The sequence below is a fragment of the Pyrus communis genome, chromosome 17 (assembly GCF_041283825.1).
Source record: "Pyrus communis isolate YQ-2024b chromosome 17, ASM4128382v1, whole genome shotgun sequence".
In the NCBI taxonomy this organism is placed as follows: domain Eukaryota; kingdom Viridiplantae; phylum Streptophyta; class Magnoliopsida; order Rosales; family Rosaceae; genus Pyrus; species Pyrus communis.
The window spans coordinates 5,005,390-5,028,534 of record NC_142581.1 but is presented as its reverse complement, the minus strand read 5'-3'; the positions used below and the strand labels follow the sequence as shown (position 1 = coordinate 5,028,534).

The window sequence follows — 23,145 nt, the reverse complement described above, 5'->3', positions numbered from 1 at the left end:
TACCAAAAAGGATCTTCTCATTGACAAAACACGAAAAAGATAAACATCCCAGCAGAATTACAATTCGTTCTTTTCACCTTAAACTTGCTCCAAGCCTCCAACACCTGCTATTGTCTACAATGCAACTTTTACATGTTTTCATAATGTTAACTCCGAACAACCTCACCACTCCATCATCCTGAACCGCCGCTGAAGGCTCAGCAACCCGGCCTGCAGGCATCTCTCTGAACCCCAGACTATCGACGTTTCTAGGTCTACATTCAATGAACAGCTTCTTATCCTCCCTTACCGATCTCTGAAACCTCACAACATCACCAGCTTTCAACTTCTTCTCCTTCACAAAACGCGTCCATCCTTTGGTCAACACATAACTCTGACTACTACTCCAATAACAATACCTAAACCTCCACACGTTCCCTTCCTCATCCTCAAAATTCAACAAAACCCCTTTACACAGTTCTACACTCTGATGAACCTGAAAATGCTTCTCAGCTTGTTGTTTTGGTATCACCATACGATTCAACCTCCCTACATCGCTTGGCGTCGCCACCTTCTCGAAAAGCAACTCCCTCTCATAACACGCGTCGATTGGATCGACGTGACACTTACTTCGCTTACGACCACCATCACGAACTCCGGCGTTGAGCAACTTATGCTTGTACATTTCAAGCTCGTTGACATACGAGTGTTTTCGAAGCATGTCAACGATCTCAGCCTTGGAATGGGATTCCAAGAAAATGGCCTCGTTGCCATCTTCTATGTAGGGTTTTATTTGGCTCTGACAGAAGTTTGTGATGGCATCAAGTCCCCGGAACTTTAGCAAGGCAATGTCGTAGGTCTTAGCAGCTTCTTCTTCTTCATTGAAGGTTCCCAACCACACACGTTGGTGCTTCTCATATATTTGAGCTCCCCATCTGCCATTGGGCTGTGGTACTACTCCCTTGTACCTAGAAGAAGGCAACTTGTTAGAACTTGCATCCTTTACCCCATTATTTGATGAGTCACTCGTGCTCTCATTCAAGCAATCCATCACATCCATTGGTCTAACTAAATTTAGTTAATACACGGCACAGCACAACAAAAGTAAATGGAAGGGACTATATATAGAGAGAGTGAAAGGTATCTAGATTTACTCGATCCAGCCGCTGACAAGGAGGAGGTTCAGACACTAGGGTTTTTTATCCCGAGGAAGCAGAAGACAAGAGTTGACTCTTGTATTTCTGATATTGATTTAGGGCTGAAGATCATAGGGAGGCTCATTTTTTTTTTTCCTGAAATATGAGAAGAGTGTATGGTATATTATATAGTTGTGTCGATGCGTGAGATGGTGTATTTAAAGTAAGACCAACTTGAGCAAGTTGATGGGTTCAACTAGAACTTTTTACATTTTTTATGTAAAATTCATCCCCCTTGATCAAACTCTCCGCTGTTATTAATACCTTACCTGATCTGATCTCATGGTGCCCTAGTTGCCTGCTTCAACTTGAGCAAGTTGATGGGTTCAACTAGAACTTTTTACATTTTTTATGTAAAATTCATCCCCCTTGATCAAACTCTCCGCTGTTATTAATACCTTACCTGATCTGATCTCATGGTGCCCTAGTTGCCTGCTTTTCACGTCTTCAGAATGGAGGCAGATTGTCTGCCCTGTTTGGATGTCTTTTTTATTTTTTTCTATTTTATACGATCACAGTTAAGTCATATTCACATTTTATATTAATTTTTTAATAAAGATAATAAGATAAAAAATAATAGAAATATAAAATGTTGAAATAATTTAACCGTGATCTTACAAATAAAATGAGATAAGTAAAGCATCCAACAGCAGAAAAGAAAATCTGCCTGCTTCCAGAATAATAATGTGTTGAGCTTTTGAGGCCTTTTCCTTTTGGCTTTTGCTTTCCTTTTCCCATCCAAACCTTATCTCGCTGTATTTTCACCACCGTGACATGATCTGTTGCAGCGCTTGTTTATTAGGTATTTAATGTGGGTGAGGGGGGATGTTCCTCGATCGGATGGGATTGGTTGAAGTTTCCTAGGCTGGACGTGGCACCTTTTGATTGGCTCTATACGTACGTGGCCTTTTGTGATTGGCTGTTGCACAAGGGATATTTGTCTTATTGTATCCAGGGTTCACACTCGGTAGTTGTGATAGTCACTTGGATTGCATAATATTATCCTTTGCCCAACATATGGCAGGTTATCCCACATTTCGCTGTATCATGTCTGATTTGTTTGTCAGTGCATGCATTTGGCAAGAGAAGAATTACAAAACTTTTATCAAAAACTTGATGAACTGAATCTAGCTAACTTGCTATTCCCAGGTAAAAAGTTTTGGTAAAACATATTCAGTTGTGTAGTGATATATAAATATATGTGCATGAATAAAGAGTTTGTGACCAAAATGCAGAATCACTTTGTCATATCCATCGTTTGAGTTTTCAGCTCAGAGAATTGGCTCGGACAATGATTTACAAAATTTAGTTGAAAATAACCATTAAGAAAAGCTTTCTTTTAAAAATTGTACTCTCGTCTGGTCTTCAATATACCTAATATATACATTGGTAGTGGATATACGTATATTGACAATATTGACAATAAACTTAATATGAAAGAAATGATTAAGTGTTCTATGTTAATATGGTCGATGCGTCGATATTTTCTATCTTGTTGATATACTGGTCAAACTGAATGACATATAAAACTAGATGTAAATACATATTTGAGAAAATGCTAGATGAGGTTGGTGGTTTTGTGGGAGGGGTGCTAAACCAATTGCTGTAAACGAAATTTTGATAATGAAAATCTACAAAGTTCATTGTATTTTTCCTTAGTTATCTACTCAGCCTCAACCTCTTTGAGGGAATATGTTAAAGCATCTTGCCCCATAGCCTGTAATGCTTAATTAGAACACCAAAGAAAAATTGAACGATTTCATGTGTAAAAATAGTGGGGAGTGCGGCAATTTTCTCCATATTTCATCCTTCAATACCTCCGGTGAATTGATAAATACTTTAATCAGTTGAGTTCTAATTCCCCATACTTTGGACATTGACCATTTATATATTGGTCGGGGCTCATGCATTCATGAACTTTGTTTTGCATATTGGGCTTCTATGCAAAAATCGATTTGCAAGGGCTTCCACAGTTATATCTATGATCTCTCATGTGAAAAAAGTACCAAGTTTTAATCTAAGCATCCGACCCCAAAGATTGAATTATTAAAGTCTAAAGGATCACAAAATGGACCACCCTAGTCTTGTGTGATGTTTGCTACATACACCCATCAACTAGAAAACGCATAAGATGGGTACAAAATAGCTCGTTACTCTATCCAGATTGGAAGTTTCTGGGCAGAAACAGGATGGTCCATCTTGTTTGGGGTTTGTGGAGTGTTCTGAATAGATACTGAACATGTGGGATTCTTTACTATGTAAGTTTCTTTGTTATTTGTCTTATAGTTGTTTCAAAATATCGGTCATCATTATCTTTTGTGGGGAACCAATTCTTGAAAAAAAATAAAATAGAAAAAATAAAAAGATGATTTTGTCCTCAGTAAAACTATGAACTCGGGCTCAGGCTCAAATTAATAACATTTTTATCATTAACTATCCACACTCTTTTATTATTTGAAAGTGAACTTACGCTTGCTCATTTTCTTCATTTGCACAATTCTGTTTATTTTTTATTTTGTAGATTAAATAAAAATAAAAAAAAGGGACAAAAATGAATGTAAATGCGCATAAGGTAATAGACGTGTAAAAATAATTTTCACTATGTTTTCTCGCATATGTCGTATACAGCTCGTGATAGGAAGGAGCTACTGCACTAAGTTGCTTTGGAAACACCAGCTTTAGGTTCTACTGTATGAATTTCATTTTCATATATAGCATGTTTCCCTACATATATGTACGATTTTGTTCAACACAAAACAAAATAAAACTCAAATCGTTTCTTGTTTGTTACATTGGAAGGAATTGGGCTAATTTTATCCCACGTGAGACTTCTGAATCTATCTCGCTGGGGCAAATATCAAGATTCAAGAGGCTCCCAAACATTGATTTTGAAGAGAAACATAAGAAATATGTTGAAAGTGAATTTCACATTGAGAAATGAGACCTTGCATGTGCTTATTGAGCAATCTCTTATATTGCTAATTGGTTCTATGGGGGAATCTCAACTTCTTCATCGTATAAGAGTAGGTTATCTCATATGTGAAACCCAGGGGTCACACATGCTTATCGTCAATCGATTTGTGTTGTCCATATGTTAGGCTTGAAAATGTGAGTGAGTCCCACATTGAAAAAAATAAGAGACATTGCATGTGCTTATAAATAAGTAAGCTACTCCAAATATTTCCAATTAGTTTTCTAGTATAACTAAACTTCTTCAAAATAAACCAAAAAATGTTCCATTATTCCCATGTTTTGCCTGGTAGGTTCCTCTTAAGATTTCCTTGAGTCTTTTGGAATCAAGAGCTTCTCGCAATTTAGTCAAGCTAGAGTACTTTGTACAATTCAAAACCCGAAGATTAATTAAACAAAACCCCCCAAAATCTAGTTGAGATTTGCACAGTCTGATCCCAAACGAAATTAGGCGACTTAATACACTGAACAAATTAGTTTAGATCTTTTATTTAACCAAGAACAAACTTTGTCCGTTCTTCACTTTTGTTTTTATGCCCAAGTTTAAAATAAACCCTAACGAATTAGAAAACATTGAATGGACACAAGTGATAGGAGCCCGAAAGGCCCCCTCGAATGATGAACAGTAAAAAATCGATGTTATCTCAGGCAGAACCCATGTCCCTCACGAGGGTCTCACGTGCTGGGGTTGTCTTCTTTTGGATTTACAACCGTGGCAATGTGACTAGTTAGTTATGTCTTCCTCAACAATTTCTTGAAAAATATTGTTTGATTGCATATACAAAAGTAACTCGTTAAGATGGGCACAATCACATTGTTAAATTAGATGTATAGACTGTAACTAAATTTCTCTTCCTTTAAAGGGAAAAATAGAACACCAAGTGTCAATGTGACCAGCTAGCTACATCATTCTAGTATTGTTTACTATAAGATACTCTTTTTGAAACTAAGGAGAATTTGAGCTTGCGTTGAAAGAGACCCGAACACTTTCTTAACCAACTGATCTTAACTTACATCCTAAACCTTAACTCTTTGTAATTTATCGAAGAACACTACTTGGCTCATTAAATGAAGATCACAATTTCAACACATTACAAAAGTAACTAATCACAATTTAACATCAAAAGTAAAACTTTTTATGAACTATCTGTCACCCCACAATTTAACATCAAAAGAAAAACTTTTTATGAACTATCTGCCACCCCACAATTTAACATCAATTTCCATACCAATATTATAAAACATTGTATTAAAAGCATGAGATAACAGAACATTTTCAGATAGTCTATTTAACATTTCTCTTCCTAATAAACAGCACTTTGCACGTAAGCATGCCAATATTAAAACAAAAGAACAGCCAATCAATACTTTGAGGACAAGAACCTGGACCAATTTTGACAATGGAGGTTGTCAATTGAGATTTGGATTTTTTTTATGGACTTTGTCTCCTGAAACCGGATCCTCTATGAGTTTCTTCATCTATAATGTAAAAGCTGCAATGGGTCCTACTGTTTGGTCTGGTAGCTTCCCGGAAACATCCTATTCAAGATGGGCCAGGCCCAGAATCAGATAAGGCTTAGATTGGACTCACCTGGCTCCTTCCGGCAAGGAAAAAGATCTGGAGTCTAATTCAATCAAAAAGCTGTTTTGATGGGATTTATTTATTTTATAAATTAATGTCTCCTATTAATTTGGTGGATGACAGTAGATTAAGCATATAGTATGCCAAGTACTAACCCAACTCGCTAACTAAAATATACTTAACTTTTGGTTTGCCCCAAAAATATACTTTTAGTACTTGTGCATCGTCCATATGAAGATTGAAATGAGAGATTTTTCAGTGTGTCTGTAACACAAGCACATATGTTATATGTTATTATATAAGTAGAGGGACACTTAAAAAAAATAAATTTCTTCCATTTATATAATAATATATGGTGTGTTGTCCTATGTTATGGGTATATTAAAAAAGATTTCCAAACAATGCTTTGAGAGCACTCTAAGTCTCTAACTATGGCAATTTGTTCTAATGATATATTGATGTGTATTTTTTTACATAGCATTGACGTACATGTTGTACTTGTATCATGTAAATCCTTGTCTAGGCGAGCACATATTAAATTAGATTTGTTTATATGAAATACTAAAGTAAACCTACTAGATGGGTTTGAAATTTTGCATTCCGTACTTCCTATAAGGTTCAGTAAAATAAGTTGGGTTGGTCGGTCTCTTGGTATAATAGAGAAATTATTGTTTGGTATTGAAAGTCTGAAACATGTCACTTGGTATTATTAATTCACTCATATTTTAACATAATTGGTTAGTAATGCTCATACCATAAGGTATAATAAACTGGTCGTCCATCTGGATTATAAGACACAAATTGATTATATTATGCAGGATTGTCCCCCTAAATACAAGTAAATTTAGAAGATAATTTTCACACACTTATTTTTTCCTCATGCACATCCCTTTATTTTTTGCAATTAAATTAAAATAAATAAATAATAATCAAAGAATATAAAGAAATATAAGTATGCCTAAAGAGAAAAAGGGTGTGCAAACAATTATTTTGTTAAATTTCAGGTAGATGAACCAATGGTCCACTCCAACAACACTATACCGTCCTCACTTTACTATCTGCTCAATTCGTCAGGTGTGAGGTTTTAGTTTAAAAGACCTTAGTATTAGTTAGAATGGAGTAATTATATTTAAAGAGTTTGTTCTCAAGCCTTCTGACCGATGTGAGACAATGCATTTCAACATATTTGCCTTTAAGTTTTTGATGAAAGTCAGTACCACCAAGTGTCTATAAGTACTAGAACAGCCTCTTTGGTCAGCCCTAATCAAAATCAAATCACTTATTATGCATAAATTCCCCAAAACTAAAGGGATTAAGATTTGGTTCATGCTCTAAGTTAAGTTGACCTAATTTTTTTTTCTTTTCCAAGTGACATGCATGGGAGGAGCACGAGACTAAACATGTGGGATTATGTTTCATCTGAAGGCCAAAACAATCAGATAATCAAGGAGTTAATTTTAACTTTGGTAGGGTTTGAAGAAGGCATCCCAGATTCTCTGCAAGTTTTGAGTTTCGAGCTTCAATATTATAGTAATTTGCACACACCACGTTGTCTCGCACTGTTCATTCGGATCAGTTCCGCCAATATCCTATTGGATATATCCCATGTAAGTGGAACTAGACATCTCCTGCTCTATCAGACTTTAAACACACGCGCGCACACGCTAGATAGCAGAAAATAACTCAAATTCTCAGAGCATATGTGAATTCAATATGATTGTGAAAGAAAATTTTGACTTATCAATGAAATGATTTTTTATTTAATAAAAAGAAAATTAGCTGAAAAGAAGATTTATTAAGTTTTAATTATAAAATGATTAATCAAATATCGACAATCAAATTACAATTTGACCCTCAACAATTGAAATTTGTACTTTCACCATTTCAGCAAACATATAACAAAAATCGATTTTTCTAGGCCAAGTGGAACTTTTTCACGTATGATGGGAGCAGAAAATTTTTGGTTTTATTTTTTTCATCAGGAAATCATCATCATTATTATTATTAAAAAAAAAAAAAAGAGTGTAATATTCATTGATGAAATCATTATTAACACTTATGCTTTTTTTAAATATTTTTGTTTGGTCAATAACAATTATGCTTGATTTCCTGCATCTTGAGCATGCAGTCGGACGACATGATAAGGAAACATCAGAATTTTACCAAGAAGTTATAATAATTCAGGGCCTGGTGAACGCTGGCATGCCAAGTTGCTCAAATATCTATGAATGTAACTCATTTTTCAGATGATTTTATTTTCTCTTTTTTTGTTTTTGTTTTTTATGAATGGCCGACCAATTTTCCCGGTGGTTGATGCCCACATAAATGTTGGTGAAGAGGATGACGTGTCAGACAGATACAAGGGGGCTAAGGGGTGATTTGAAAAATTGAAAAATGGAAATTTAAGTGCATGGAATTTGGAATCCTGCAGGAAAAAAATGGGTAGGGTTTTGGGTGGGGGCCTACTGCAACGTGCATTTTCTTTTGGAACCTTGGACCACACCACTCTCTATTTATATCAACCCCTTCCAAGCTTCCCTTCAAAACATAGCAAAGAAGTTTGAAATCTCTGTGTTTCTCCATCTCTTTCTTTGTTGTGTATTAACAATATATAATCTTTATATATATTCGGGCAAATTGAGCAGAAGAAATAAAGAGAGATATGAAGCTTAGCAGTTCAGGCATGGAAGCTGATCAGTCCAGCAAGAAAAATAGGGTTTCATGCAGAAGGCTTGGAGGGTATCTTCGACAACAGAAAGGAAGGCTCTACATCATTAGGAGATGTGTAGTCATGCTTCTCTGCTGGCATGACTAATTTTCCATTCATCAAGTCTTCAACATTAGTCGTTTATTCAGAATGTGAATCTCATGTCGGGAAATTATGAGATGATATATGTGCTTAATCCAACTTGAAGCAAATTAGCAACCATTGCTAGCAGCTGCAGTGAAGTTTTCAGCAAACAATTAATCAACTCTCTCCGTCTCTAGATCTCTCTCTCATTATCTGTGCCACCCTTCTCCTTTATGATGATGAGGTGTAAATAGCAATGAGAAATGTTGGTGATGATGAAAATTGTTTTTTCTTTCCTGCAGAAGAACGCCTTTCTTTTGGGCATTTGTTCGATAGAAAATCTCTGAACTAATTACTTAGATATTCCCAGCCAATTTTAGAGTATTTTGTCTCCTTTGCGTTTGTGTGCATATTTTACTAGTTTTGGTCGTTTAATTAATTCTTGGGTCATCAATTTAATCAATTAATAAGTATTTCATTGGGTAAAATAAGGGTGAGAAACAGATAAAGTAACCCATAAATTTGGCAAATATTGCTCAAAATTTTTTTGTGGCAAATATCATAGAAAGGGACTATATATATTCTTCAGCGTCTTGTTACATGTTTTCTCTAATTAGAGAAGTGATCTTTTATTCTCTAGTCAGAAAGATAAAATGCAGGGCCAAAGAGGCAGCTATATTCCCGGAAGAAAAGAAAAAAAGCACCCTGTGAATCTGTGATGCAATATCATAGCTGCCTGCCACCACATTGGTGACGAGTGTTGTGTATTTCTGTTTGTTTGAGAGAGTTTTAAATGTCTCCAGTTATGTTTATCTTTCTCGTCATAATACATGTTTGTATGCTATTGGTGATAAGTTATATTTTCTCAGAGCTTGTAAGGTGTGTTTTTGATTTTATGGTGTTGTCAACTCAGCTTTCAAATGCATATTGAAAAAGTATGGGTGATCACATGCGAGTTGTACCCTATGATTGGACAATTTAAATTCTACTTTGGATTCATCTTCATTTTAAGCAAACCTACTACTGTTCCTTTCTACCACCTCACATAAGTAACTACTAAAATGACTTTATAACACAAACCCTTAATGGCTTTGTTTTTAGTACATAGTCCATCAAATTCCCTACTTCCATGAGAAAATAAAAAGAAACTATACGGGTTATATTCATGCATTCTTTTCATTATTTCAGTTTATTACTTTTTTTTCTTCCTTTGTTCAATCTAAAAGATATAAGAAAAAGAAAATAAACTATACAGTGCAAATATCACTTGACGAATTTATATATATGGAACTAGGAGCACTGTAGGACAATATTAACATGGGATTTGCCAATTAATAAGAACCTTATCTCTTCTGATTTCAAGGTTAGCCTGGCCTGCAAACATGCATAAGTCCTAGCTAAGGTCGTGACACATACCAAATGAAAGTAAAAGCAACATGAAATTAGGTACGCGTAATGTTCACACATATATCCACCTCACCTAACCACCTAGTGAAGGCTGTTGGCAGCATTTAGCTAAGCCAATATAATGAGTACTGCTCAAGACTTTCTGACTGAAGACTTGATTATATCGATTGGTCCAGCACGGATTGAAATAGAAGCCGGTTCGACAAGAAGTTTTTGAAAACGCAGTGCACCTAGGTAAAATAAGGAACGAGATAAATACAGAGGTTAAACGAGCATCCCACACCCTTTAGCTAAGTGCGGCTCAGAGATTGAGAGAAAAAACTAAGTTGCTTTCAGATCTACACACGTAATGTGGGAGAAAGACACAATTGGTTTATGTATTCAGTTTGTACTAGTCGATGTGGAGTTGAGTAAAAGTAGGACAAATGTTGTTTATATTATTAGAAGAAAAAGGCCATTATATATAGTAGATTAATATTCTACTAAAAACTTGAAAATTCAAATTGTCTTGTAAATTATGAGTTGTAGTTCGCCAAAAGTGTAGTTATGAACTATATATCAAAGTTGTGCCCTAGTCGAAAATTAAGAAGGAGATGCGAGATCTCAATTCACATATCGATTCATCTTGATCCGTCAAAAAAAAAAAAAAAGGTGAGATGAGTTGATTTTCTAATGAATAGACATAAATGGGTTACATGTTGAAAAAATCCAGAACCTCATGCAAGTATGAAAATTAACTTAATTAGGAGACATGTTTGGCATATATCATGTATGAAATATCCATCCCAACTAAAATGGAAACAAAACTGTTTAATTAGACGGGAAGAAAGAATCTATCTCTCAGTTTCGATAAAAACTTATATGACATGAGTATATTAACATGTTCTTTATCAATATCACATCATTAACCTACAACGCTACAACGACATGATAAACGCGTTGCACCTATGTCTCCTACTCAGTCTCACTGGATTGAAGATATGAAACTGAAAAAAATAATTATGACGCGGGTCTCACTAAATTTATGGCTCCTGCGATTGTATAAGTCACATGCACGTGCAGTATGTGTTATAAACCCAGATAAGCCAGGATCCTACAGTAATTTCATACTGTTTGCGTTTGGTCCCAAAACAAAGGACGGAGGAAAAAATAAAAGTAAAATTATGAGCATGGGAGGGCAAGTGAGAACATAACTACAAGTCAGGAACGACACAGTAACCACTCTTCTTTTAAATTCTTTTGCGGCCAATCACAATCTGCCACTCACGATCCGGGAAACGACAAAGTGTCGATTGGTCAAATTGGCAGCCTTATCATGCCCACGTGCACCTCCTAATCCTCAAGCCCCACCTCTGCATCCTCCACAACTTCTGTCGGAATCTTTTTCAATCCGAGCAAACGACTTGCTTCTTACGTTCATACTTAAAAGTTTTCAGTTCTGGTTTTGTTTGTGCCATCTACATATTTTTAGTTTTTATATATTTTTTTAATTTTTGATCATTAGATCGAATGTATTTAAAAAAAATTAATAGTAAATATTAACAAGAGTTTGTGGAGTTAAAAATGAGAGTAGGATATATAATAGAGTTTTCTTAAATATAAAAAATTGAAAAACAAGAAAAAATACATAAATGAACCAAAATATGCTGGAAATCGGATGAGCCTTGTGTTTAAAGAATTTCCTCTGTCTAATTGATAATAGAAGCCCCTCTTCTAGTAGTGCTCCTACGTACATATTGGTATATTGTGACTAGAGTAAATTGTAGCAATAATCCCTTAACTTTAACTCAATTGGAGCAATGGTTCCTCAACTAAAAATCTATTATCATTGGTCCCTCAACTCATCAAAACGTGCAACTATGGTCCTTCAACTAAAAGTCTATTACCATTGGCCACTCAATTCTAATCCATTTGGAGAAATGGTCCCTCAACTTTAATCCAATTGGAGAAATTGTCCATCAACTTTAACCCAATTGTAGCAATGGTTCTTCCAATATAACTCATTTTGACAAAATTCTGATGAAGTTGACGAAAAGAACCATGGTTACACGTTTTGATGACTTGAGGGACCCCAATTGTAGCAATAGTCATTCCAACATAATTCATTTTGACAAAATTATGACAAAGATGACAAAAAGGACCATAGCTACACATTTTGATGAGTTGAGGGACCACTAGTATGTAATGAATTTTTAGTTGAGGGATCATTGTTCCAATTTGATTAAAGTTGATGATAGACCATTGCTACAATTTACTCTTGTGACTAGGGCCCAATGGCATAATCTATCATGATTAATGGTACTGTTTGGTACGTGGGACGGGACGGAACAGAGTGGGACAAGGTGTTCCGTCCCACGTTTGGTGCGCCTAAAACGGGTGGAACGAGCTGTTCCACGAGACGAGTTTTGGGTGAATTTTCGTTCCACCTCACCCCCTGGAACGACTCGTTCCACATCCGTGGAACACAAAATTATAACCTCTCCGTCTCCTTCTTCTTCCTCCTTGTGTCCATTCGAGGGCATCTTTGCTCCCGTTCTGTTCCGTTCCGTCCTGTCCCGTCCCATCCCGTCTCGTCCCATTTCGTTCCGTCCTGTCCCATCTGCATACCAAACGATACCAATGTGTCTAGAGCTTTAGGGTTGCAGGCCTGAAGAACGTATATGTTGACCAAATTGTTGGAAGTATGCCCACAAAGCCACTCATTTGATGTAATAGCTTTTTGGAATACTTATTGTGTTAAACTTTTATATGTTTAATAGAGGGCAAAGCTTATTGTTAATCACTATTTATAGTATCTTGTGTTTAAGCAATAAGGGAATCCAAGGAATGTATTTGATCTAAGAGACAAGTGATTTAAGTTAGTTAAATTAACGGGACCTTTCTCTTATGTTCATTCCTAAAACGGTCCTAGCCATAGGATTGCCAATTGGGCATTGACAATCCGCTAAGGTTAATATGTGTTATGTCGACTCAAGCGTGAGTATGAACCAGTCTCAAGTCATTTGGTGTTGGACACTTAGGCAAACACATAGGTGCTCGAAAGAGTAATTGAGTACACTGAACAACGATCAAACGAGAGTTCGAACATACATGTCATGTGAGAACTCAATAGTTGCAATATGCAAAGTAGTCCTTTGACCTGAGGCATCATTGATGTCTAATGGTTAGGTCCTTGATCTTTGATTATGTCAACGGCATTCCATTGGAGTGTCCACGGCATTGTTGGGGTCAAGCTATCTAGTCATGTAGGCATATGAATGCACAACAAGGGATCTCTAACCTTCCATGGTGGAAGGAGAATACTCTAAGATATGATTCGAGAGTCTTTGGCCAAAACATATGAATATGACTAAGGAAGTTTGTTCCAAATCTTATTCAATTGAATCATATAGAGAAATATCACATTGGATAGTAGACATGAAACAAACTATCACTTAAACAATGTGATTAAGAGTATTGTATTAGAGAAGGACCGTATTGCATTGTAGTTGTAACTGGATAGGTTCTCCAACCACTTCTACTTAGCTTGGGTAACCATGACATGCTGCTAGGCGTCACCCATGGTTTGTGGAAGCCCTAAAGATTAGCAAACACTAATTTTAAGGGAGAATTGAAATGTGGTTTCAATTCACAATCGATCGTTAAGAGTAACATCGCCCATTACCTCGCTAATTGGAACCTAATGGATCGTACATCGAGTAAGGATATAAGTGAAGAAATTATATGAAATGGATAAGCAATTAAATGGTTTAATTGAAGAATGGTCAAGATTAATTAAATAGTTAATTAATTATACGAAACGTTCATATTGGGCGTTTAAGTTAGTTTTGGGCTTCGGGGCACAAAAACGTTTTGGTCCACAAGGCCCATTATGTTTAAGTTGTATGACAACTAAAACAAAATGGGCAATTAAGCCCAATAACAAATGGAGGCCGGCCATATCAAGGGTAGTGGGAACTTTTGCTTAATTGCAAGTTTGCCACTAACCTAAGAGATGAAGTATAAAGTCATCTTTATAGCTTTGTTTCTAATCAGGGTTTTCTAATTGAATTTGGGTGAAACATATTCTCTCATTTTCTACATAGAGGCTGGCCACTTAGGGGAGGAACATCTAGCAATCTTCTTCTTCCCTAAGTCATCCATTTCATCTTCACACTACATCTTTGGTGTGGAGACTTAGAGACACCAAACCTTTGGTGTTTTTGGAGAAAAATCCTCAAATCCTCAAAGAAGAAAAGGAGCACTAAAAGGGAGGAAATCACAAGGAAGATCCAAGGAGCAAGGAGGTGACTTGAAGGCCCTCCACTTGGGTGAATCCCTTGTGTAATCAAGGATGAGCTTCAAGGGTAAAGAATCTCTAAATTCTTATTCTCTTTAATATTGTTAAAGAGTCTTATGGTTCACCATATACTAGGCTTTGAAAGTCATGGGTTTTATGAATTGTTTTTGAATGCATGCCTACTTTAAAGTGTTATTAGTATGCCTATGTATTCAAATGTTCTTACATGTTCTTAGCTAGGACAAAATTTTTCCTTCACAAATATAGCTGGGTAGAGACCAGAAATTAAAATCCTTGATGTGTGGAATTTGAAACCTAAACCCTAAATCTCTGTCATTAATACTTTGCAAGGATCTTAATTTCTGGTTAAAAAGGTTAGAAGAAAGCACATTTGATGCACAACCTTGTCCTGCCCGCAGTATTCCATTTACATATTCCCTAACGAAGGATCACATATATAACGAACACTTCGAGGAGTTCAGAAAATTAAGCCAATGCCTGCCTGCACAAATACTATAAATTAGATCGATGAGAAAACTATAAGAATCATTTTCCAACTTACAAGTACATATATGTTACTCATATTCGAAAGCTTTTCACACATGCATGCAATTTTTCTGTCGTCCATGCATATCAACATATGCACCCTTATAGCAGAACTGTCAAGTAAGCTCAGTTTTAATAAAGTTCAAGTTACAAGAAATCCAGCATTTCACTACTGTACAGACTATCTGATATATATCCCTCTGCTTAAAGTACGTTGGAAGATTGGTTTATTTAGTACAAAGGAACATTTCTATAAGTATAGGACGAGCCTAAAAGATTATGTTTGAGCGGGTCTTTGTTTTTGAACGGGTTCCTATTTAAGCCAACTCGATCATCGTCTAGCCAGTAAAGCAGTCAAGTCTGTTAATCAAGCTGTTAACGACGCTTGATTACTAATTAAAAGTCAGAGTGTCGGACTAATCGTAAATCTCTTTTGGGGACTAATTATAAGATTAGTATGTATTCCACCAATCTTTACCTATCTCATTTAGTGAACAATATCTTATTTCCTTAGATGTCTGGTTCAAGTATTAATCAATCTTAATTCTCAACAGAAAAAGCATTAATCTTAACCACTAGATGCTGGGTTGAACAAGCATTTCGACGCTTCAATTAAGCTCCAGAAATCGTGCGCTGCCCCGCTGTTGTAAAAGGATTGGAGATCAGTGTTTTCCGGGTACAAATTTGACCATTATGATTTTGTCCTGACCATGATCTTCCCTCATTGTGCCCTCCCAACTGTCTTAGGCAGTGATCACTTGATAACCAATACGGTATTACCTCAAACAGAATTTGTTAAGCACCTGACCAGCCATAATGTTAATTCTATGCAAGCAATCCAACACATTAATTTGCACCAAAAAATGGCTTGAAATTTTGGAAGGGACGAATAAAATATCCCATTGTGAATTTCCAATCTCCAGAACTAGAGGAATTGTCAGTATTAGGATGGGGCAATAATCTTCATTAATTTCTGGACGATGTGAAAAGAAATGCCTTTAATATAACATGATTCACGTACCAATCCAAATACAACACTTTGTTCCCCATAAAAAAGTCACAGGCTCCTAGCATCCCCAATGGAATAGGCAAATGAGTATTCAAACACCTAAATTTTGATGATTCATATAAACAAAATCAAGCTCTAAGACCATCTTCAACCCTGACCTATAACTTATTTTTCCCCTTCTATTCCCTTCTCTCTCCCCCCCCCCCAAAAAAAAAATCCAACCCAATCCAAGCTTAAAATTGGACCTAAAACCTAAAACAAAGCCAGATTTAGCCCAGGATTAGTGGGGCTGGCCCACCATATATGTATATTTTATTTAGTTTGATATTTATAAATTCATTGAATTCAACGGTTAAGATCTAATTTGATGAAAGTCAACGGTAAAACAAAAATTTAACGATCCAAATTTAAATCTAACTGCTAAAGTAATTAAAAAAAAAAACTTTTATGTGTTTCATATTTTTTTCATAGTGTTTAATGAGTTTCATGGTGTCGATTAATGATGGATAGTCTACATAATTTTTTTTCTTTTAAAAATGTTACTTTAAGAAGAAAAAAAAATTAGCCAAAATTCATTATTTAAAAATCTGAGGCTAAAATTTTAGACCAAAATGGTTTGAGCAAAAAAGATGTTTCTGAGCTAAAGCCTAAAGTTTCTGAGCTAAAAATTTTAGGTTTTAGGCCAAAGGTTAGAGATGATATAATGGAGTAGTCAATTGAGTAGGCAAATTGCCTACTCCTCCAAATAGGCAACATTGCCTACAATACGATGAGTAGGAAATCGGGTCCCACATCTCCTTTTATAGTAAAATACTTTAGCAAAGGAAGGTAACAAAATCAAAATGTAAAAAGTACATCTTATAGATGAAAGAAAACAATAAAACATAATTTTGCCAACTTGGTTTGTCTAATTAGTGACAAATTGTGTTCATGAGGTAATTGAGTAAACAACATGCAATGTCAACATTTATAATACAATTTTGCTTATTTTACAAAGTGGCTTGAACATCTTTGTTAATTTATACGATCGATTATACAAAGTGGCTTTGAACATCTTTGTTAATTCATACGATTTCTAATTAAAAATGCATGATACCTTGTATAATTTAAGTTCATGATGATCAAGCTAATTTCTTTTCGCAGAAACCTTTTTCCTGGAAATTTGCTTCTAATTCAAACAAACAGAAACAAAATTTATATACTATATATTAATCTCGGGTGACAATAATAAAATTCTGAAAGTGAACAACGCAATAATTATATATTTCATCAGAATTACCTGATCATCAGAAAGTTATTTGCCCGCCGAACAGGAAATCTGCAGACAGATTTGACAGTAGTGAAACTTGTGGAATGATCGAAGCTCCGTGCTCATCAGAAATGTTTACGTCACACGCTACGTTTTGGCATACAAAAAACGTCTGCGTGCGTAGGTGCGCGCGTGTGAAAGATAAAAGAGGGTTTAGGTTTTGAGTGGCTTATGAGTTTGAGACCTACTTCAAATTTTAGTGTAAAACTTAAATTTCAGGTTCTAAATTTATTCCAACTTGTTCCAACCTTTGGGGTAAATATGAGTTTTAACTCTTGAGGTAAATATGAGTTTTAAATAAAAACTCAATTATGGGGTAAATTTAGCCCAGGATTCCCCAAGTTAGTAGGAATGGCCCATCATATATATGTATTTTTTTTCTTTTTATATTAAATTCATTCAAAACTCATTTCTGGGGTAAATTTAGCCTAGGATTCCCCAGGTTAGTGGGGCTGGCCCACCAACGGCTAAGATCTAATATAATCAAATCCAACGGTAAAAAAAAGGATCTATCGGTCCAAATTTAAATTCAACGGCTAAAGTAATTAAAAAAAATCTTTTATGTATTTCATTTTTTTTCATAGTGTCGGTTATTGATTTTTCAATATTTGTCGGAATCTAAATATTTTTAGGTTAAAATGATCATAAAATTAAATTAGGATTTAGTCTACATAATTTTTTTTCTTTTAAAAAAGTTACTTTAAGAAAAAAATTATCCTTAATTCATTATTTAATAATCTCGGGTTAAAAATTCAACTCATAAGGGTTGGAGAAGAAAAACTGTTTCCGAATTAAAACCTAAATTTTCTGGGTTAAAAATTTTAAGTTTTAACTCAAGGGTTGGAGATGATCTGAGAGATTCTGATTTTGTAAATGAAAATGTTAACGTTACGGTTTTATTGCTTGGTGTTATTTACCTTTTTTTTGTCAACTCGTGTTATTTACCTTTAACCATGATGAAAACTTTTAGATAGCTTCTATTTGTTTATTTAAAAAAAAATTTCTAACAATAACACAACAAAAATGTTACATTTACCATATTTTTTATGTCACATTGTACTGCCTTTATTAGAGAGATGATACAAATGTGATAAAAAATTTGGGTAAGTGTAGCATTACTCACAACACAAAAATTTTATGTAGCTTCTATTAGCTATAATATAGTCATCATTCATGTCATTTAATGATTAAAAGTCTTCACATCATTTTTTTATTAGGACCTTTGAGATGTTATGAAATCTAATGACTAGAAAGGAGCGTAAAAATATTTGTAAAAATGTTTGTGTGTGTGTATATATATATATATATATATATGTGTGTGTGTGTAGATGTGTATGTGTGTGTGTGTCTGTGGTTATTAGGATCCATGACTTATTGCATTTTTTATACCACATTTGTACCACCTCTCTAATAAAGGTAGGGCCCACAAACACATGTGGGTCCCTTCTTTATTAGAGAGATGAGACAATTGTGGTATGAAAAATGTGGTAAAAGTAGTATTTTTGCACACGCTTTTAATACACATTTTGACACCCATTTTGAAGGGCTCACTCCACATGTGTAAGTCCATCTTACATTACAGGTTCAAAGCCCAGATAAAGGAGGAGGAGGAGGAATGCGTTAGGTAGTCGATAGCCAGCACTTTCTTCACGTTGAATCCTTATGATTTATATCCTAAACGAAATTGTGACAGAAGACTTGGTAAAACCGAGCACAGTTCGTTCTAGGATTCATACAGTCATCCTCACTTAGTGGGATAAGACTTGGTTGTTGTTGTATTCATAAATCATCCCAAAAAGTTAGAAAATTCAAAATCATTAAGACATTCATTTGTAGTGAAAAAAATAGATGAATACAGTTCTACAAAGAAATAGTAAATTTAATCCAATGATCATATGATTCCGGATTTAGGTATTTTTTTTATAGACATGATTTTGAAAGTAAGAAATAAAAGATAGTCGGTTAGATCATTGAAATACATAATAAAGTGGAGTCCCACAAAATCATATATCAAAATGTCTGTATATATATCCGCCTTTGAGGTTGCCCTTATGTCAAATTGGGTGAAAGAAAATGAAAATCTTCACTATTGTGCCTTTTCTTTATCAATTATTTTTAATAAGGATTTATTCTGAATTACAAGAAACAAAAGAAAAATTCAAATTTGAGTGGACGAGATTTGAAACATTGTTCAAATCAATTAACTCACATTTAACAGTTGGTTCATAATTATAGCAGAAGACGTATCTAGCTACATACACTTTTACCAATCTATTTTAAGTTTTGACTATACAGCTACTAGCTAAGCTATGTATAGCCAATGGTAAGATGATTTAACCTTAACCAATGTCAATATACAATATTCTTGACATGGCACATAACCCTACTAGTTAATATGAAAGGGTATATTATCAATTTCCCCCCTGAACTTGTGACCATTAGCCAATTTCCCCCCTCAACTTTAATTTTGGCCAATTTCCCCCCTGAACTCTCATGATTAGTCAATTTCCCCCCTCAACTTTAATTTAGCCAATTTCCCCCCTCAACTCTTATAATTAGTCAATTTGCACCCTACTGTTAAATTTTTAATTTGATCATAATTAAACAAGTGTGTGTAAGAAACTAAATAAGATGTATGTTAATCATGTTCCTATATCTTTATCCTATTACAAATAGATTAAAATTTAGAATTTTACAATTTATCATCGAGTAATTTTATTTGATTTTTGACTATACAAAATTGATAACAAAAAGGATTGATGTGTAAATTTTTGTATGTGAATACAATTTTCTTTATAAAAGTGAAAGCTAAGTTCAAGTAAATTGCGGAGAATCGAGCTTTAGTAAAAAAACGGCTAGTCTATTCATAATTTTCGACTCCTTATTAAGAATAACCCATTTTATTGAAATAGGTTTGATCCATGAGTTTAGGATTATTATTTCTTTTTGTTATTATTTCTTCTTCTACATGCTTTAAACCCGATTCATAACTTTTTCTTATAATCAACCCATGTCACATACTAACTGTATTATGTTTTTGTACATTTTACCCTATATTATGCAGGTGAGTTTATGTTAATTTTAGTACTTTGTTGGAAGCTATTAGAAAGATTGAAAATTAAGAAAAGAATAGATGGAAAATTAAAATAAAAAAAATTAACAGTAGGGTGCAAATTGACTAATTTTGAGAGTTGAGGGGGGAAATTGGCCAAATTAAAGTTCAGGGGGGGAATTAACTAATTATGAGAGTTGAGGGGGGAAATTGGCCAAAATTAAAGTTCAGGGGGGAAATTGGCCAATGGTCACAAGTTCAGGGGGGAAATTGATAATATACCCTTCAATAAAATGGGTTATTCTTAATAAGGAGTCGAAAATTATGAATAGACTAGCCGTTTTTTTACTAAAGCTCGATTCTCCGCAATTTACTTGAACTTAGCTTTCACTTTTATAAAGAAAATTGTATTCACATACAAAAATTTACACATCAATCCTTTTTGTTATCAATTTTGTATAGTCAAAAATCAAATAAAATTACTCCATGATAAATTGTAAAATTCTAAATTTTAATCTATTTGTAATAGGATAAAGATATAGGAACATGATTAACATACATCTTATTTAGTTTCTTACACACACTTGTTTAATTATGATCAAATTAAAAATTTAATAGTAGGGTGCAAATTGACTAATTATAAGAGTTGAGGGGGGAAATTGGCTAAATTAAAGTTGAGGGGGGAAATTGACTAATCATGAGAGTTCAGGGGGGAAATTGGCCAAAATTAAAGTTGAGGGGGGAAATTGGCTAATGGTCACAAGTTCAGGGGGGAAATTGATAATATACCCAATATGAAAAGACCATACACTTAACTAAATAGAGTAGTTTTACGGAGGTTTCAATTATTTGAGGTTTGAACGATTAAGTACTTTAGAAAAGATCGGTTGTTGGATACCTACGTACTAGCAAGATAAAAAGTGTTTAAATTAATTTGTATCACTCAGTACTATGATCTAGTGGTATTTCTCTTCATTTAGAAGTGAGAGGTCTTAGGTTCGAATCTCGTGGATGGTGAATTTGATACCAAATTAGGCTGGCCATTATATGGTTTTGACGAACTCCCCATTCCCTTAGTGTAAAAATATCGTTGTACTAAAAAAAAAAATTATAGATTTTTCGGCTAAGAATGTTTGAGGACATTAATTTTCATATAATACCATCAAGAAAGAGGGAAGGTAATTTTAGTATAAATGCTAATTTTTGATGACCCATTCTCATTTTCAACTACTCTTCCTGGATTTGAATTTCAATTTAGAATATGACCAATGATATTTCTGATTTTAATGCAAGTCACCCTCTACCATGGTGGTAGAGAGGAGTGTTGTCTTTGCACCACTATGTATGTTTAAACTCCGTCGACTCCCTATAATCTAACAAATGTATCGTTTGACCAAAAAAAAAAAAAAAAATCTACTACGTATTTCTGATTTTAATAGTCATGTTATAGATTTATTTTAGCCAAATAAATAAATCAACAGTATATCAAGGTTTTTTTTTTTTTTTTTTTTTTTAAATTTTACTAGTATTAGGTGGAGGAGGGAAGTCCGAAACTATTACAATAATTTTGGAGAAAAGAAATTTCTAACCCGGGACGCATGGTGTAAACCCAACACCATATCTAAAATGATATTGGAACATGCAACTATATCAATTTATTATGAAAAAATGACCTAATCACGGGGAAACATAAAACATGCATATGTGGTTGGTCATGGCAGATATAGCTACCTTTTAAGTTTGCCCTAACCAAGCTAGCTACGGTTTATAAAAAGAGTAATGTTAGGTAGATTAAAATTTTAAACTAAATTCGCAAATCAAATGATGAGTCACCAATAGAAAATGAGTACGTTAATCAACACTTAGTAATAATTCAATCATTAATAACCATATTATTTACTTTACAAAATTTGATTTAAAAATTTGATCTCTCCAGTATTACTCTTGGTCCCTTACATATAATCACATAAACCCTAGTGTTATAATTGTAATAGAAAAGGACATCCCTTACATATAATCACAGAAACCCTAGTGTTATAATTGTAATAGAAAGGGACATCATGCAATATGCATGACTGAACACTGACGATGCTTGTACCATTGTCAATACATGAACATTCGAAGCGGAATTGAAGAGGAAATGATCCACACTATTATTTGGCGTGAACAAGGTCGGTCTCTGTCTATCTCTCTGCAGGACAAAGCGAAAGAAGTGGAAGTAGGATTCTCTCCTCTTTTTTTCCCCCTCTCCTTCATTCCTCTCCTATTTGAACAGTCATGGTTAAACCACGTCAACATCTTATATTAATTTTTTATAGCAAGAGAAATACAAAATAAGAGAATGTGAGAGAATGTGATGGAAGTGGAGAGAAAGAGGAGGGGAGAAAATCATAGTCCAAAGAAGTGAGCTTTTTTCATTAATTGATTCTGTACACATGAGACGCTATGTTTAACCATCGGCACCAATCTCATGTACCAATTGTGAGAGCAGATCATTATCTTCCATTCGTACGAAGATATCTAATCGCTTGTCCTAGAAACAACATAGAAAAACACCTAACCCCTTGACGGCTTAAATCAAGTTTTCATGTCTTTTGGCCATCTTATGATATAGTCGTCAATGTCATGCCCCTATATCTTTCTTTCTTCTTTTTTTGATAGAACCTATGACTCGTCTGTGGGCGCCTGGGACGGGGTGTACAGTGTACACAGTATATATATGTATATAGTCGTCAATGTCAAGCACCTATCTCGTTCTTTCTTCTTTTTTTGATAGAAACCTATGACTCGTCCGTGGGTGCCTGGAACAGGGTGTACACTATATATATATATATATATATATATATATATATATATATATATATATATATGGATAATGAGAAAGAGATTAAATTTATAAATTAAATGATGTGTCATTAATAAAAAATAAATAGAAAACTAGATTTTAATCCTTAAATAAGATAAAGTTTAGAAAAATGTCTTATACAAGATTAAAAATTAATTTTAGTCTCTAGACTCTATTTAA

General features: G+C 34.4%; 1 protein-coding gene and 1 pseudogene across 2 annotated transcripts; one reads left to right on the top strand and one right to left on the bottom strand.

The window, feature by feature from the left end:
* LOC137709399 (AP2/ERF and B3 domain-containing transcription repressor RAV2 pseudogene) lies at window positions 1-1,289 on the bottom strand (annotated as a pseudogene). The gene has a single exon (XR_015958162.1). The product of XR_015958162.1 is annotated as an AP2/ERF and B3 domain-containing transcription repressor RAV2 pseudogene (transcript).
* Window positions 1,290-8,261: 6,972 nt separating this feature from the next.
* LOC137708385 (small polypeptide DEVIL 3) lies at window positions 8,262-8,902 on the top strand. Its single transcript, XM_068447442.2, has one exon. It carries the CDS (start codon window positions 8,390-8,392, stop codon window positions 8,540-8,542), a length of 153 nt encoding a protein of 50 aa, XP_068303543.1. The 5' UTR covers window positions 8,262-8,389; the 3' UTR covers window positions 8,543-8,902.
* Window positions 8,903-23,145: the final 14,243 nt, after the last annotated feature.

Coding starts and splice junctions, on each gene's coding strand:
- LOC137708385 (XM_068447442.2), top strand. CDS start 8,390: ATGAAGCTTAGCAGTTCAGGCATGGAAGCTGATCAGTCCAGCAAGAAA.